The sequence below is a fragment of the Danio rerio genome, chromosome 24 (assembly GCF_052040795.2).
Source record: "Danio rerio strain M-AB ecotype USA chromosome 24, GRCz13ab, whole genome shotgun sequence".
NCBI classification, from domain to species: Eukaryota; Metazoa; Chordata; class Actinopteri; order Cypriniformes; family Danionidae; genus Danio; species Danio rerio.
Window position 1 is genome coordinate 29,263,022 of NC_141044.1, and position 19,429 is coordinate 29,282,450.

Here is a 19,429-nt window from a genome sequence, read left to right on the forward strand (position 1 = left end):
CAACTAAACAATGTCTTTTGGTGATTTAACCATATAAGCAGAATAATGGACTCCAGTCAATTAAATTATTAATGGTGGTGGTGATGCCGCCTTAAGTTAACTCTTCCTCCGAGATTTGTTTACAAGATAACAGCGAAGTGTCTGAGGTAAATATGAGGTGAAAAATAGTCAACAGAATCAATCATATACGTGTTCGAATTGTACAAAAAGTGTAAAAATTGAATTTGTGTGTTTTCAACAAAATCACGTTTCCACCACAAAATGATACAAACAGCTACAAAACAGCCTTTAACGTAGTTCCCATGAAGCCTTGAGAGGTACTTTGTTTACAGTTCCAGTTTCTCACTTGAGATTTTATCTAAAATGACCGAAAGTAACAGTCGCCCGGTCGGCCAGCTGGACTACGGGATCTGTGGACCTGCTGAGCTCCGTTTGCCATGCGCGTATATCAGCATTCAACACGGACAAGTTTTATATTTAGACGTCTGCTCCAGATGATTCAATGGTGACTGTACATGCAGTAACAGTGGCAAGACGTTCCTCGCGGTCAACATTTGCGCAGCTTTCTTCGCTTATGAAATACAGTACGCACGCCTGAACGGAAGGACAGACCTTTGAGGAAATGATCGGATAGTGCAGTCTGCATTCTGCAAAAGAGGGCAGGAGGAATGACTACCTCATATAGGATGTGTTTGGAGACCCAGCGCAAATCTCATCTCAGCTTTGCCTGACTTTCTGCACTCAATCCACACGCGCTGTATACTAGAATAAGCGAGATAAAACTGGACCAGATTTTAATATGTAGTGATGCGCGCTGCTTTAATGAATCGCAAGACGCTGGACGTCACAGCCGTGCCACAGGTGCGCACTAAACTTTGGTTATTCATTATTGATTAACAGCGGAAAGAAAAGGAGGAACGCGCAGCGGAGGGACAAAACAATTAGGCTACTCGCAGTATGGAGATCATGTCCAATCTACCTACAGGAGAGGCTGGTGGCGACCACACCAATGCGGTTTCCATGTCTGCGGGCATGGAGAGAGCCGATGTGACCAGCCCGAGTCCGGTGAGCAAACAGAGGTCCCTGCGGGCTGTGTATGTGCTGAATGATGGACTGAAGGCAGTGGCTGCGAATAGCCCGGAGTCCGGGGCTCTCCAGTGTCTCCAGCGCGCCTGCGACGCGGAGAGTGCCATATTGACCACAGTCACCTTCGGACGATTAGACTTTGGGGAGACCACGGTGCTTGATACTTTTTACGATGCAGGTGGGTTCGGATGGCACTGTGTTTAGGGTTTGTTTTTGGAGGATCTTCTTCTGGCACACCCAGTTTAGGGTTTGAAACTTCTAAAAGCGAAAGTGAGGATGATTTTAAGACTGAGTCAGGTGTGTTGGGTTAAGAACATTTCCAAAATCTGTAGTATTGGGGGCTTCCATTAATCATATCCCTCTAGAAGAGCAGATTTTGCACAAGTGTTGATAGATGTGTGTGCATTTGAACCAAGTTATTGTCCATTATAGGAAATTTGTAAGAATAGTAAAAAGTAATAATGAAAAGAAACATTATTAACATTTAGTTAAATATGTAATATATTTATACTTTAATTTTATACAATAAATATGTTCTGAATCACAATTCTATGACGTTATAAAATACTAGTGTCTATGCATAGTAAAAAAAAATATATATTCATAAACAAAACATCATAAAAACAGTACAAACAGTTAACTAAAACTGAATAAATGGTGGTGAACACATTCAATAAAACATTTTTTTTATAATTTACTATTAAATGATCAGAAAAGTTTATTATATATAATATATAAAATATTATTCAAAATATGAATACAGCAGCTATATAATGCAACAATAAACAATAGCAGTCTAAGTGTATTTTATATAATGAATTATAAAAGAATACAGTCCTCAGCATATACAGTATGAATACACCCCTCACAATCTCTCATTTAAATGAATACATTCTAAAAGAAGGATTACAATATTATATTTGTGCATATACATTAGTTTGGTCAGTACTGAAGCCAAATTTGAAGCTTATCCAACAAAATAACTTACAATAATGTTTCAAAAATTAGTAGCCCAAATGTATATGTTAGGGTAAAATAATAAATAACATTTTCAAAAATAGCAAAAATCAAGAGAAGCAAAAAATATCTACAATTTTGTTAAAATGTTGTAATTTTTTGCAATATTTTGCATGAATTTAAATATATTATCTTTCAATTTCTAAAGATGTTTTGTGAAATATATCTGTTTAATAAATCTGTTTTGTTTAAATGCAGCAATATATATTACCAATATTCACTAAGAAATTGACTAGCATATTCATTTGTAAAATGGGGTGTAATCATTTATGCTAAGCACTGTATATCATAAAGTAAATAAAAAAATAAGTGTTTTTTTCAAATGAATTAACATGTATGTCCAATATATATTGTTATGGATGAATAATTGTTCCCAGGTAATAATAAACTCTTCTGAACTTTGGCTTTTGCAACCAGGCCAGTTTATGAGTGAATCATTTAAACCATTGACCTGAATCAACCAAAACACTGGCTAGTACTTCTCTTAATGGCCATTTTTGGGGGTCAGTGGGCTTTCCCATTGGAAGGTGTTACTACAAGATCACTGCAGACTCCGTCTAGGAGTATTACGATCCTGATTGTGGTCTTCTGCCTCTGGCACATTCTTTTCCTGGAATTTACTCGCCAGGTCTAGCATGAAGTGTCTCACGCGGGTGAGGCTGTTACTCTGGCTGATCACAACACGCTTCCAGATGAGTTCAATGGGTGAAAAGGGCAATGTTTTTAGAACTCACGCAGGGTGTTTTTAGTCATGCAGTATTTGTTTCTACATGACTCATTTGGAGCCATTTTTGTCATGGGAAAGATATTTAGAGGATCAAAAAAGTGCATTTTAGAGTTGAATCTTTGTATGCCCATCTTGCAAAATTGAAGTTTTAAATATAGCTTCTTCATCATATGCATTTCTGTTGACTACAACTGACTAATTTTCTTGTTATTATATATCTCCCTTCTCCTAACATTGAGTCATGCATCAGCTCAGCTGCATCAAGTCTGGTCTTGTATTTTGTAGGTTACGGCTTTCAGATGTTTGCATAGTTTCTGTAGAATAAGCGCAGATCGTGTTTGACTGGAAGAGAACAAATATAGCCATATATGGGAGAGCAAATGTGCCCTTAGAACTATTTTAAACACACAAAGCTTATTTAAAGACTGTACAGTGTGTCTGATGTCATGGAAAGTCTTAATAAACAAAAGAAGCTCATAAAAATCAAATTCAATGCTTGTTTTTTTTTAAATCGCTGGCACTAAAGTATGCAAACTACTCTAGTGGATTGCAGTAGTAGGATTCTGCATTATGTGATCTTCCTGCATGCTCACTGTGTCTCTGATTGATTGCAGATATTGCAGTTGTGGACATGAGTGATGTGTTTAGACAGCCCTCTTTGTTTTATCACCTCGGGGTCCGTGAGAGCTTTGACATGGCCAACAATGTTATCCTCTACCACGACATGGACCCCGACACAGCACAGTCCCTTAAGGTGAGAGTCATGGTTTAAAACACACACGTACATATAAACTAATGTTTGTCAAGGTGTCTAGCACTTTCATATACCGTGAGCACACATACTACAGTGTATGATGATATCAGTAGTTTTCAGAAACGAATATAAATCTGTTTCCAAAATGCTGTTGTACTATAAATAAATGTCCAGAAAATAGTTTCAGTTGTTTGGGGAGGTGCTGATAGCAAAAGCTAAAACTAAAGGAGACTTTTTTTTTGTCCAAACAGTGGAAAAGGAGGAGTGTGTTGTGGAAACTGTTTGGTAATAGTGAATATTTTTGCAGTTGTGTTTTTTTGCAGCTGTGCTTTTAAATAAAGCAAAAACAAAGACTATAGAATACACTAGACATGTCACTCGTATTGTTTTATATAGGGAAAAGTGAACAGGTCACTTCTAGCCCCGCCTTCTAGTATAGGAGCCAATCGTCGATCGATATAGACTGACAATACTCGGGGGGAGGACCAGACTTGAGTTTCTGTAGATTTTGTGTGATTTGGACGTTTAGAAAAGAAACTAAAGAGATAGTTGTTGTTTAATTTTATTGGTGATTCCTAATATAAAAATCGAATCATAAGCTTGGTAAGCGGTTTTAAAGAGTTTGATGTTTCCCCATTCAAACAGTATGCCCAAGCATACTGCCCAAGAGGCGTTTCAAAGAAGAGCGCTGAGTGAAATGACATGTCTTAAAGGGACTTTGCTAATAGTTAATGCTACACTTATATGACTACAAAATAATCCAGAACCAATGTTACCTCTAAAGCAAATACTTAATATTTATTTTAAATAATTTGAAAAATACTAGTTTACTTTTAGGGGTTTTTCACATTTACACTTTTAGTCCGCACCTGCATTTATTTCACGCTAAGTTCATTTGGCTAATGTTATCGGGGTCTTCTGAACTACTCAAACTGTGCCTGAAAGAAGTGGTCTGGGGTAACATCCACTCATGATGTGAACCTAATTGCATTAAATTGGTTAAACTGTATATTCATGCATTTACTCACTCATTTTTCTGACATGCACAAATGGGCGGCAATTCTCTCTAATGCTCTGTGCACAGTTTCTGCATTTTTAAGTAGTTGTAGTGTTTCAATTACTCACGCCACATCCCTTGCCATAGTTAGCTACCGCGACAGTGCATATGAGATGAATGACATCAGGACGTAATAACCTGTTATGATTATTACTGAATGGACACAGAATTGTCTGCATCTGCATTGCGGTGCACCAAAGAAACAATACATTTTGACACCCCTATAATTTAGCTAAGATACAAGATTTCGAAAGTAACATTGTCATTTCTGTGTAAAATTTCAAAGCACCATTTTGTGAAAACTGTGACTCCATGTGCATGTTTTATGCATTCAGACTACGTCCGAAATTTCTTACTACTCAGTGCGTAGGTACTGCATTTGAATTTAAATGTACTACTCGATTGTTAGAAAAGTACATTCGATAGAGTATGAATGTGAGTAGTATGAATGAAATTTGGACGTACTTCACTCCCGTTCATGAATTTTTATCATGGGATAGTGTATTGTTCATCGAATGCGCACTACAAAATCTTGCCAGAAGTAGTAGGTCATCCAGGTACTTCTCGCATGCTGTTTTTCGAATTTTATGAATTTGGACATACTACTTATCTCGCATACTGTTTTTAGTGTACTATATAGTATGGAAGTATGCAATTTCGGACGCAGTCTCAGTCTACAGACATGCATGTCTACAACTAAAACAATAATGATAGACATCAAAATCGTATGTGTGCAGATGTGCAGTATTTCTTTATAAAGTTACATCGCCGTCTGCTGGCCTGGTATGAATAAAACAGCATTTTTCGTAGCTTTCAGTTATCAGTGTGGAAGGGTTCTGTTGACCATTATCTCCTGTACACACATTATTTAAACAACTCTTTTATTATCATATAAATTACCCTTACATAAGTACTTTTTGCCTTTTAACGACATCCAAAAAAAGGACTTGTTTGTTCACACGAGCACAGTTGTTTTTAAAATCTTAATTGTTTTCTACAAAGTTTCTGTTTGTCCACACAAAAACGCATCGAGTGACTGAAACTGAAACTTTCGGAAAACTTTGGGTACAGTGTGGTTAGATAGAAAATACAAGAGGAGTTTTCCGCCATATGAGCTCAGCGTGCGCTCTGTTTTCTCCTTTCTAATACACCAAACTTTGAAAATGTGAATAAAGCAAATTTCACTGGTTCAAACATAACATAACACAACCCAAACATAACACAAACATCGCAAATTCCACTTTGTTTCACCGCAGGATGGTAATCTCCCTCTCTTCTCATGTTTGCATTGATTTGTATGCAGTTTACTCACGAAAATACTTAATTACTGTTTGGTGTGGCAAAAACTTGTCTTTATCCCCGACCATTGGTTCGGCGTGCCCTTAACACAGTGTGTTTTTGTGTTTTCATGTGGACAGAGATTTTTTTCCAAAGGAAACTGGGGAAAAAATATGTTTATAAAAAACCCATAGACATTGCCTTACTTAGCTATAATACTTAAGAATTAGAATTTCTCCTTACAAAGACGCTTGCAAGGGTTTGTGATAAGTTATGTCTTCAAGCCTGCAGGCTCATATTCTCACATTTAGTATCTCTGTCATCTGAACAAAGAGGCCGCCCACCACTAGGCCCTGACCTACTATTCTGAGCCTAGGAAGGAGTTTATCTTTTCTGGGCACTGGACAGTAGAGCTGCCAGAACAACACGCACTGTTTTCAAGCAAAGGCATGCAGTCAGTCCCAGGACAGCTGCACATGGCCACGTTGCACACAGAGACATTGGAAGGCATGTGTTCTTCTGGCAAACTGTAACAATGACAATCACGCTTGGGGAGAAGCGTCACGCGATCCACTTGTGTATTTGTTAACATTTTTCATGTCCAACTGATTCATTCCCTATTAATAATGGAGTGAATGGCATTACACTGCAAGACGGTCTTGTGATTGATATTATCATGTGATATAAAAAAATACATATTGCAATATTGCAGTTGAGTAATTTCTCTCTTCTCTTTTCTCTTGCATAGGACATGGTGGCACAGAAAAACACAGTAAGTGTCAAAAGACTCCTTGCAGGACTGGTAATCCGATGAGGTTTGGCGTCTGTTGTTGGTGTGCCAATAGCTTTGTGTATTAGACTATTTTTGAACATCTTATGATGACATACGTTTACATGCTCATGGCCCTAAAATAAACCCACCACTGTGAGCAGAAGCTGTATGCAAGAGTTGTAAGAGCACAGAAGGTTCTAGTGTGTCACTTTGAAGACTGGTGCTGGTCCGGAAGAGTTCATAAGGGTTGTGAAGGTGTTGTGGTCATTTGAGTTAGTGGGTGTTAGTGGTTTTGATAAAAAAGAGAGGGTCGTTGTGTGCTAGACTTTAAATAAATGTCTTATTGAGCAACTGGTGAAAAGAAGCTGACCTTGATGGTGATTTATAGCTGTGAAATGATCCAGTACACTTTTCAACATTTTGTGGATAGATGTGAATTTCTATGTTCGCTTTCACCTTCAACTATACTTTCTCAGCTGAAACGAGTAGTTCACTCAAACATTCAGTCAGTATTATTCTATGGTTATTTTCAACTTTCTTACTTTAGAGTATCGAAAAAATTAAGCATCAAAATAATGCAATAAAACGATTGAAATTTCAGAAAATAGCCCTTAAGTTTTATGTGTAAGTGTAGGATTTCATTTTAATTTTGGGACAAGATAGTCTATGACACTGTTCTCTGCACCTACCGAGTCAGTGAAGGACCACAGACACCTGCATCGCGAAATGCAGAGGCTTTTTTTATACGGCACAGTATCAAATTCCATTAAAACAATACTTGTCCAATCACTTGCATCCAATATCTCGGTTGTCACAGAGGACACTTAATTAATCATTTAAACAAATAGACAGTGGATTTAATATCATATTCATTTACTTGTATCAGGCCCATAAATGCATGGAAAAAATCAGTACATTTCTTAAAAATGTTGCACATAAGAAAGAAACTAATATAGATTTGAATCAATATAATGATGAGTAAGCGATGACCAAATTTTTGAGTGAACTCTTCCTTCTGCTTTCTCAAAACTCTTTGTTTACTCTCTGTTTTTCGTTCTCTGTTAACACCATTTAGTGTGTTTATAAATTACCTGTCACTATCGTTCCTCTTTTCCTTTCCGCTCCCTTCACTGTTTGCTCTCCTTTTGCTTTCTTTTTCTTTATCTTGTGTGTTACCTGGAGTAGGCTGCAAGACCAGTTAAAATAGGCTTCCCTTGGGTGCAGCTGCCTCCCGAATACAGAGGCTCCGGCCTAAGAAACAAAGTAGGTACTCTAGCATGCTAGTGCATTGTGGGGAACTCCTGTTTGCATGCGTTGGAATCTTACATCATTAGCTGACATGTCAATTCAGGAACTAAGAACTCAATAAATCAGTTAGTTATTTGTTGCTCAAAAACAACTTGATTAATTTTCAATTATTTTTTGTCATTAATACATCAGATTGAAAGTTGCTATCATTATCAATCTTATCAAGCATTCTGTATGGGCCGCACACATATCCCATCTTTTGTGCAGTCATAGTGGAACATTTAATTTAAATGTAGACGCAGATACATTTTAGAGAGGAAGTGGTGATCCTTGTGATATCCAAGTTTACACATGACTAGAGAGCGGCTCCATAAATAACAATAGAGGACATACAGCAGATTCTGATCTTGTTCTTTGACATGTAGCAGTTTGTCACAAGATGACAAGTTTTGTTTGGGCATTGCTGCATTCTGTATAATTGCAGTGTCTTGTATTATGTACTAAAAATAGCACTTCCTGTGTTGTCATTCTCATGACTAGCTGCACACGCAAGTGACGATTGTCTGTAAACCAATAACGTACAGTATCAGCTTTAGCTCAACCCTTTTCGTACCAAACATTCTTTTGGAGAAGGGTGTAAAATATAGGAGCCAGCTCCAAATAGGCTGGTCAGCTTCAAGTGGGTGGGAATTGGAGCTCCACAATCCTAATGGAGTTTTGATTTATTTAATGTCTTGTACATGACACAGAGTCCACCCTATCCTGTTTTAAGAATGTCTACCCCAACCCTAAACCCAACCTCACAGTAACCTGTTGAATTTTATTAACGTCTAGGCTAAACCCTTGTGTCATAAGTCCCTCCCACGTGGAGGTCACCTGATCAACTTGCGGTGTAATTCCTCCCACTTGGAGGTCTCCAGGCTGCAGTAGTTATGGGATTTTTAATCAATTTACCGACTCTGACCTTTGAGTCTCATTCATTGAGATTAATACATTTTTCTCTATTCACTTGGCTCATTTTGTTTAATTGGCAAAATATTATAAAAATATTATGAGTTGCTTACAAACACAACTAACCCAATCGTTGATCACACTACGAACGAATAATAACTACAATTCTATTGACCTTATTCTTTGTGTACGAGTGGGCGCAATCGTTTGAATCTTTTTTGGCTTGAGACTTCTGCTCTTATTTACTTCCATTTATTTTTAGACATTAAAAACAGTTTATTATGCTGCTTGATTTTGCTAACTGATATTCTCTTATTATATTATTCTGCTTTGTCTGTATAGTCATGAACACACTTGTTTGTAGAGCAAGTAGTTTGACCGTTTTTTGACATTTGTGTTAGCACTGTCACCTCACAGAAAGAAGGTCGCTGGTTCGCGTCCCGGTTGGGTCAGTTTGCATTTCTGTGTATGTTCTTCTCGTGTTTGTGTGTTTCTTCCAGGTGCTCCGGTTTCCCCCACAGTCTTATGACATGCGATATAGGTGAATTGAATAAACTAAATTGGCCGTAGTGTATGTCTGTGAATGAGTGTGTATGGATGTTTTCCAGTTTTGAGTTGCAGCTGTAAAGGCATCCGCTGTGTAAAACATATGCTGGATAAGTTGGCGGTTCATTCCGTTGTGGCAACCCCTGATGAATAAAGGGACTAAGCCTAAGGGAAATGCATGAATGAATATCTTATATATATTATGCTAGATACCCTTAAGAAAGGGTCTTAAAAAGTGGTATGGTAGGGTACACTTTTTTGGTTCTTCTGATAATGAAAACTGTGCTGTACTGTACTGCTCAATGGAAACAAGCCATAAGTGGAACCAAAGTCTTCCTGTGGCTTTATAAATAGTATTTTCCTCCACGATGCTTCAACTGCGAGTCTTAAGAATTGAAAATGTGCTCAGTATTTATGCTTAGACCACAGGCCTCAATAATTGAAATAGTCTAGTAGTGTGTGCTGAGTTGAAGGAGTCTTGCAAGTGACCCCTTGCATTTGAGGTGTTGATGTGGCAGTGTGCTAAGATGGGCTTTGGCCACCTCCTCCATTTCACTCTGGAATTCTGAGACAGTACATGATCACACAAAGGTGTCAACAAGATTTCCTTGCCTCTTTGCATTCCTTGGCTGCCAGCAGCTGAGTACATGATCACTAACACCTAGACATTTCTAACAGTCTGTACTTCTACACTATTCCAGACACATATTTCACATTCCAGTGTTCTTTAAAGTGCGTTTACTGTGCTTATCAAGGCCCGTTTACATCAAAGATGATAACTATGATGATGAACATCTAGTTATGAAAGTAATTCTTATAGTGGTGTGCAATATTAGCAAAGTAACTTTTAAAGTAAATAATAATTGTGTTGATTTAGGCCTATTATGGTAAAATGACACAAAACTGGCAGTAGAGGGCAGCAAGTCTCTTCACTGAATCATTCATTCAAACAATTCGTTCAAAACAGCTGATTCATTTTGAAATGAATTAATGACTCTCTTCTTGAGTAGATCCCTGAATTATTTTTTTTCTTTTTCAAAATTTTCTTTCAAAAATAGATTTATTTAGTAACGAGACATGTACACTTAATGCTCTGAATTTTTTGAAAAATTATTTTGTAGGAGAAACAATCAGAATCCATCCTGCCTTTAAAAGCCTGGGCAATAAAAACTGCAAATGGCAAAATTGCAGCATGAGCTTGGAAAATATACAACGATATTGTCTGTAGGTTTGGACAATAATATAGACTGTAAAAATGATATGACAAAAAAATCATTTCAACGGCTACATTTTTAGATGACTAAAATTTTTATTTTAATTCAAATAAAAAAAGGGGGATCTGCCAAAATGCTCTGTTAGCATAAAAGCTTTGAAAACACAGTCCCTCCCCTGCTGTCCAAAGCCACACCTCCTGAAATCATGAACGCGCACATTAAAAATGACAATAGACAGCCCACTAGATCATGTCATTCGCCAGTTGTAAGACTTCACAATACTTTATAATACTACAATTCTAAATAAAAAACAAACGTATTATATTTAGCACGTGGCGAAGCAGTGGCACAGTAGGTAGTGCTGTCGCTGGTTCGAGCCTTGGCTCAGTTGGCGTTTCTGTGTGGAGTTTCCATGTTCTCCCTGCGTTCGCTTGGGTTTCCTCCGGGTGCTCCGGTTTCCTCCACAGTCCAAAGTCATGCGGTACAGGTGAATTGGGTAGGCTAAATTGTCCATAGTGTATGAGTGTGTGTGTGTGTGTGAGTGTGTGTGTGTCCCAGAGATGGGTTGCGGCTGGAAGGGCATCCGCTGCGTAAAAAACTTGCTGGATAAGTTGACGGTTCATTGCGCTGTGGTGACCCCGGATTAATAAAGGGACTAAGCCGACAAGAAAATGAATAAATGAATATTTAGCACGTTTCCAGTATAGCAAGATAAACTTTAATGTGTAATATTTCATGCATGCAAAGATCGCTAGTCTCACTCTCTCATGTGCTTTGTACTAAGTCGACTACTGTATGCTTAGTGCTTGGCCAGCGGCGTGCAGGAATTATACCTATAACTAAGCCATACTTGAGTGCTATTTCAGACCGAATATACAAACTAGCATGGTAAAAAATATAGGGCAGGGGTTCTCAACTGGTTTGGCTATGGGACCCACATTTTTACAAGGTCATCAAGCCACGACCCAAATTTTTAGGAACTATAATACAATTTTAGGAATTATAATTAATTTGTATTTATTTGTTAACATGCACAAGTAGTGACAGATAAATCATAAGAAAATCACCAAGACTTACAAATAGACAGTATTTTATTGCTGTTATTTAACGAAATATATGAAGTTATAGAAATATTACAAAGGGAAAACGACAAATACTGTAAAAAGTGGTTAGGGTAAGGAAAGGTTTAGTTACCATGAACTAAACTGAACTGTTAATAAAACATGTTGTCTGGTTTCTAAATGTCATTTTAATTTAGAAAGTTTCGTGTTCTCTTGTGAAAGCACCTCGCTACTTATGACAAACTGAAGCTTTAAGTCTTTTTTTGCCGTCAATATATGTAAATCCATACTTTAAACCAGGGGTCACCAAACTTGTTCCTGGAGGGCCGGTGTCCTGCAGATTTTAGCTCCAACCCTAATCAAACACACCTGAACAAGCTAATCAAGCTCTTACTTGGTATACTTGAAACACCCAGGCAGGTGTGTTGAGGCAAGTTGGAGCTAAACCCTGAAGGGACACCAGCCCTCCAGGACCGAGATTGGTGACCCCTGCTTTAAACCTTCCGGGTCGTACTTGCGCTCCACTATATTTGTTGCTATAATTAAATGAAATTTCACATGTAAAACGGTAGGGTGGTCGTGCACGCATTTCAAAATAAAAGTCAAAACGAGTTAGAAATGAAACTTTTGTTGTATTTTTGTCTACACACTCTGCGACCCACTGAAAAGGACCCACCAGTTGAGAAACACTGATATAGGGAGTCTGTCACCGGTTGTCATTGTCCAAACTAATGAACCATTGTGAATATAAAACCAACTTCACCTCAGTAAAGCAGGCTAGTTAAACAGGCTATGTTTTGTTGTTAATCTAAATAAAAATCTACATTATCGATGCTGTAAAAGTTTCCTTATAAAATTGAAAACAATCACATTAATCTTTCGCCAGAAAATTTCAGTGGGTGAACAACACTTCCGTGCATATAACCCATTTTTAAAACAACACAATCTACATAAGCTTTGCATAAGCATAAGCTTTTTTTTTTATTCAGGATTTTAAAAAGTTTTGATTCAGCATTTGTTTTTACTCTTGTCACTCTCTCATGTGCAAGTGAACGCACTTGATTGCACAAACAGCAGGTCTGTGTGAAGAGGGGTGCACAGATGTACAAATCTACATTTGATTACAATCAGTTTATTATTGATATTTACTTATCAGAATTATGGGAATTGTGGACCCGACAAATTTTAATTGGACAAACATTTTTTAGTCTTACGCCTTATCCAGAATATAAAAATACATTTAGATCATTTACTTTATTCATTATTATTGGAATGTGAAGAGACTTTCAACCAGCACAACAAAAAATGTTTCTAAAGACAATCACCTACTGCACCTTTAAGGCAACATGCTTTTTTGTTGTGTAGTTATTGTTACATTATCATGATATGAAATTGCATTTAAAACTGCTTTCTCCTTTTTTAGGCCTCTAGTGGGAACTACTATTTCATCCCATACCTGATGACACCCAACAACGAGTACTTGTGCTGTGAGAATGTGGCCCAGCGCAGAGCATCAGAGTACATGCAGCCCAACTGGGACAACCTTTTAGGACCTCTGTGTGTCCCTTTGGTGGACCGCTTCGTCAGCCTTCTCAAAGACATTCATGTCACGTCTTGGTATGACTGCTCATGTTATGATCACCCCTGGCAGGATGCCAACTCCCATGCGGTGCTTCACAGATCCGTTACATGATGGTGTCATGTCATGTTTTGCTTAGCGTAAATCAAGCAAACACTTCCTAATTTTAACCAAACAAGTCATATAAAATACATTTTTATATAATGATTTCTTTTTTTGTAGTTAACATTGAATTACAGAGTTGAAATGGGATAGTTTACCCAAAAATGAAAATTCTGCCATCATTTACTCCCCCTTAAATGTGTTTCTTCTGTACAAAATGCTGATTGCTGGGACCCATGGACTTCCATTGTCTCTATTAAAGGAGTTGATGGTTGCCAGCAGCCAGCATTCTTCAAAATATCTTCTTTTTTTTCTTGAACAGATGAAAGAAACGCATAAAGGTTTAAAACCACAATAAATGATGAGGTAGTTTTCATTTTTGGATGAACTCTCCCTTGAACTCAGTATTAAATGATCCACATCTTATCGTCCATGTAGTGAATAACTGGGACTCAACCCAAATGGGATGGTTATATCAGCCATATTATATAATAAGAACAGACATGCACAAGACCCAGCAAGATTTATTAGGAACTGCAGTAGCCTCTAACAAGTATCAGGGTGTCCTTTCACCTGGAGCTCAGATGTCAAAAGCCTGGAACTTCTATAGTGCCAAGGTTTCCACACCTTATAACACACAGTACAAATTGCTCTTGTGTTACTGGATTTTTGTCTGTTGGTATAAAGTCCAGCCCACTTTGCAGCTGGCCAAGACAATATGTTTTATTTTACATGATGTTTTTAATTAATTAGTTAATTAGATCGCCTTTGAGTTTCTCGTTTGAGATTTGATAATACATATCATTTAAGTTTTTGGAAATTGAAGTTAATGCATCATCTGAATTTTGACTGAATACGCTTTCCATTGATGTATGGTTTGTTAAGATACAATTTTTGTCCAGTTTTGGACGAGATACAACTATTTGAAAATCTGAAAGCTTCAAAAATTCTAAATATTTCAAATTAAGTTCTCATATATGCACATTACTAATCAAATATTGAGTTTTGATATATTCACCATAACAAATATGCAAAATATCTACATGGAATAATATATATATATATGTTTTGGCATGATCTGATTCATTTTATTGGCAAGAAATAGCCATGCAACATAAGACTTTCCAGGGTCTGATTTCAGGGTCACATTTAATTTGTTAACAGTGAATTTAATCCATTATTCCTAATAGTAAAACATAATATGTTCCTTTCTATTTTGATATCGGCTCATTAATGTTTATTTTTTTAAAGTTATGGCTAATGCCAATAAATTGTATAATATTTACTAATTGATGAATGTTGCTTGCCTTGCCTTGGCTTTGATTGTGCACAATGTGATATGTTGCATGCCCCAAGTGCATATTTCAGAAGCGTTTACGCTAGAAGAAAGACAAGAGGTGCACAGTGTGTGGGTTTTTCACTATAGAAATGTAGCTATTTGCAAATGATTTGGGGGAAAAAGACCTTAAATGTTTCTTTGCACTTTCCATGTTTTCCGTAGTTAATGTTTTAAAACAAATTCAGTTGCCTGCTTTATTTGTTTTTATGAGTTCTATTTTTGTACTAAAGTTTATTATCAAGATATATTTATAATATATTAATCAGCATATACACTCACTGGCCACTTTATTAGGTACACCTTACTAGTTCCGGGTTGGACCCCCTTTTGCCTTCTGAACTGCCTTAATCCTTTGTGGCATAGATGCAACAAGGTACTAGAAATATTTCTTAGAGTTTTTGGTCCATATTGACATGATAGCTTCACGCAGTTGCTGCAGATTTATCAGCTGCACATTATTGATGCGATTCGTCTTTCCACCACATTATAAAGGTGCTGTGTTGGATTGAGATCTGGTGACTATGGAGGCCTTTTAAGTACGGCCTTTTTGGTGAGCTTGTGTGAATTGTTGCCTCAGGTTCCTGTTCTTAGCTGATAGGAGTGGCACCCAGTGTGGTCTTCTGCTGCTGTAGCCCATCTGCCTCAAGGTTGGACATGTTGTGCATTTAGAGATGCTCTTCTGTGCACCTCGGTTGTAACGAGTGGTCATTTGAGTTACTGTTGCTTTTCTATCAGCTGGAACCAGTGTGGCCATTCTGCTCTGACCTCTGGCATCAACAAGACATTTGCGCCCACAGAACTGCGGCTCACTGGAAATTTTTTAGACCATTCTCCGTAATCCCTAGAGATGGTTATGCGTGAAAATCCCAGTAGATCAGCAGTTTCTGAAATACTCAGACTAGCCTGTCTGATACCAACAACCATGCCAAGTTAAAAGTCACTTAAATCACCTTTCTTCCCCATGCTCGGATTGAACTGCAGCAGATCGTCTTCATCATGTCTATATGTCTAAATGCGTTGAGTTGCTGCCATGTGATTGTCGAAATTTGCATTAACGAGCAGTTGGACAGGTGTACCTTATCAAGTGGCTGGTGAGTGTATATCACAGTTGTATAATAGTTATTAGTATCAGACAAAATCTTCATATCAATGCATCACTAACATTTAATTCCTACAGTGCTTCATACAAAGATGCACTCCTGAATGACATCCGAAAAGCTCGAGATAAATACCAGGGTGAGGAGCTGGCCAAAGAGCTTTCCCGTATCAAACTCCGCATCGACAACACTGAGGTTTTGACTCAAGATATTGTCATGAACCTGCTTTTCTCCTACAGAGACATACAGGTATGGTGTAGAATAGATCAAAACATTTAAAATATCATTAATAGCTGTACTGCTGGTTTTAATGGGCTTTGGTGATGTTTTTTTTCAGGATTATGATGCTATGGTTAAACTGGTGCAGACCATTGAGATGTTGCCCACCTGTGACTTGGCCAACCAGCCCATGATTCAGTTCCACTATGCTTTTGCGCTCAATAGGTGACCACAAATCTGCATTGTGTGGTATATTTTTTCCTATTCATATGCTTGGCAAACAGACATTTATCTTATACGCTGATTTGATCTCAGGAAAAAATGCATTTATATTTGTGTGTGTGTGTGTGTGCAAACTCAGACGAAACAGCCCTGGTGATCGAGAGCAGGCGCTGCGTGTGATGTTGCAGGTTCTTCAATCGTGTGAACACCCTGCTCCTGACATGTTCTGCTTGTGTGGCCGCATATATAAAGACATCTTCCTAGACTCAGACTGTAAAGACACCAAGAACAGAGACAACGCCATCCAGTGGTGAGTGAGTTTAATGCACTGCTGGAAGCATACTGTTTTATGATGCTTAAAGGTCTTATAAGTAAATAAAGGAAGTCCCTTAGTTTGCTGAAAAGCAGTGACATGAAATTATGTAACTATCAAAAGCATTAAATGTATTAAAACACACAGAACGTGAACAGTCACATTAAAGGGATAGTTTAAAAATTGAATTGCAAAAAAATTACAAATATTCTCTATTTACTTGAAATGTTTTTGAGATTTTTTTTTCTGTTCAACACAAGATATTTTCAAGCAAGCTAAAAACTTGAAACCATTGACTTCCAAAATTGGAAAAATAAATGCTATGGAAGTCAATGGTTACTGGTTTCCAGCTTTCTTCAAACTATATTATTTTGTGTTCAGCAGAAGAAAAAATCTTATATAGGTTTGAAATGAGTAAAGAGTGAGTAAGGGGTGAGTTTTGTGTGAACTATCCCTTTAAATGCACTGAAACCCCCTAGTATTTAAACATAAAAACATGTACTGTACAGCATCACATCAATCACATTCAAAGACCCCATTAATTGCATTTAATATGCTTAAAATATCAGCAGCAAATACTAATACACTGGCTGCAGCATTAACTGCAGAGAAATGCTCAGAGTACATATACTTTAAGCCCGGAGCAAAATACTCTGAATATTTCAGCATCCATGCTAATATGCAAAAGACTCGAACACCATAGTAACATATTTAAAAACAATAAAAAACACTGAGAATACCTAGCAGCCACATTAATTACTCTAAAAACACCTTAGTAACTGCATTAAATACATTGAAACACCCAGAACATCCTAGCGAACAAAGCTATACCTTGTAGGGCCAGACGAAATCAACAGACGTTTTTTGCTATCTCTGCTTAGAATTTTGGTAAAAATCTGCGGATTTCTGCTGAATTATTTTGGGAGTATCATAACTAAAACCTTAATATGTGAAATAAGAAATAATATCTTTTTAACTTTTATTTAATGTTTAAAATACAAATTCAATTAGATTCACGTTATTTTTTAAACAAAGCAAGTCCTCATATAATATCTCTACTAAAAGACAGAAAATAATACTGTACAAACGGCATTGTACATAAATCAGATGAACATTTTCATATTAGTAAATAATATTACTGTAATTCATTTAAAAACTGAATAAATATAGATTAACACATTTGCTTAAGTAAATAAACAGAATTAATGATGGGCTAAAAATCTGAAGAAAATGTGCTGAAAATCTGCAGAATTCTGCGTGCGAAGATTCCACATGGGCCTACTTATTAGCCTCATTAAATGCAGTAAAAATATATAAGTAATAGAGAAGGCTAGGTTATATGCAAAAAAAATGGACAAAATTAGAACATATTCGAAAAAGGCATTACATGTACTGATTTAAACATTGAATGTGCTGACAGCCAGAGGAAAAACTAGCGGCCACATGACATGCACTAAACATCCAGAATACCCTAGTAACCCCTTCTAATGTGCTAGCTTTAAAGACCCTTCAAAGGCCCTAGCAACCATGCTAAACACACAGAACATGATAAAAAAAATGATATATACTCATTCATTCATTCATTTTCTTTTCCGCTTAGTCCCTTTATTAATCTGGGGTCACCTCAGCACAATTCAACCACCAACTTATCCAGCACGTGTTTTATGCAGCGGATTCCCTTCCAGCCGCAACCCATCACTGGGAAACACCCACACACTCATTCACACACATACACTCAGGACAATTTAGCCTACCCAATTCACCTACTGTACACCACATGTTTTTTTTGGACTTGTGGGGGAAACCGGAGCACCTGGAGGAAACCCACACGAACACGGGGAGAACATGCAAACTCCACACAGAAACACCAACTGACCCAGCCAAGGCTAACCAATGACCTTCTTGGTGCAAGACGAACATGCTACCCATTGCATCACAGTACAGCCCATAATATATATTAATAATTCAAATTTTACAAAGCAGCTGCACTAAACATTAACATATTTAATATGAGATTATCAAAACATTTAGTGCCGTAAACATCCAGATTACCCCAACAACCACAATACCTAAAAGCTGCATTGAGGTAAATGGAGTAAAAAGGCATCGGTCTCCCTAGCAGCTTTAATAAATTCACTAAAACATACTTGAAGTTGCGTTGCATGCCATAAAACCCTCTTGCAACCAGATTAAATCTGCTAAAACACACAGAGGACAATGCTAAACAATGCCTAATATTAAAAATAATTCAGACCACTCAGTGACCACAGTAAATGTGCTGAAATCCCAGAGACCGCAACAGCAATAAATACTGAAATAAATGCTAAAAGCAAGCATATTACATATTGAAAACTCTTGAGAATACCTACCAGCTACATTCAATTCAATTCAATGAATCAGGCAGAACACCCTTGTATAGCAACCATGCTAAAACCCAGAATACAAGCACTAACAACCAGACACACATTTTATTGTAGTTGTTGCCTGGAATCCAATGGCAAAGACCTTACCGTTGTGGCAGTGCGTTTCCAATTATTGTGTATTTGTTGTAGAAAAGGCTTTAGCTGCAGCCACTCTCAAATTACAGCATGCAACTGATGTTTTTTTATTTATATTAAAAATATATCAAAATTTTTATATATATATTTTGAATTATTATTCTTGAATATGTCATTGATTAGAAACATTAATTTTGTGCATTTTTTATTTTTGATATGGATATTTTTATTTGCTATATTACACAATTAAGTATTATAATGTTTACCCCATAAAAATGACCACTTACACACATAGAAATTTTCCAGTATATACTTACAAAACAAACAATGATACGCATACCAGTATACA

At 37.1% G+C, this 19,429-nt stretch overlaps 1 protein-coding gene across 13 annotated transcripts in view; it reads left to right on the forward strand.

Annotated features, from left to right (window-relative positions):
* Positions 1-378: 378 nt before the first annotated feature.
* map3k15 (mitogen-activated protein kinase kinase kinase 15) overlaps positions 379-19,429 on the forward strand; it is a 72,896-nt gene continuing 53,845 nt past the window's right edge. For 4 of the 13 annotated variants that reach the window (XM_087309626.1, XM_087309627.1, XM_087309628.1 and 1 more), the window contains exons 1-8: positions 379-1,264; positions 3,445-3,584; positions 6,668-6,691; positions 7,877-7,954; positions 13,135-13,328; positions 15,909-16,077; positions 16,166-16,272; positions 16,409-16,579. In XM_087309626.1, coding sequence (XP_087165752.1) covers positions 958-1,264; positions 3,445-3,584; positions 6,668-6,691; positions 7,877-7,954; positions 13,135-13,328; positions 15,909-16,077; positions 16,166-16,272; positions 16,409-16,579 — 1,190 coding nt within the window. In that variant the 5' untranslated portion in view covers positions 379-957. Of the gene's footprint in view, positions 1,265-3,444; positions 3,585-6,667; positions 6,692-7,876; positions 7,955-13,134; positions 13,329-15,908; positions 16,078-16,165; positions 16,297-16,408; positions 16,580-19,429 lie in introns of all 13 variants that reach the window. The other 9 variants (XM_087309630.1, XM_087309631.1, XM_087309632.1 and 6 more) reach the window with 3 other exon arrangements.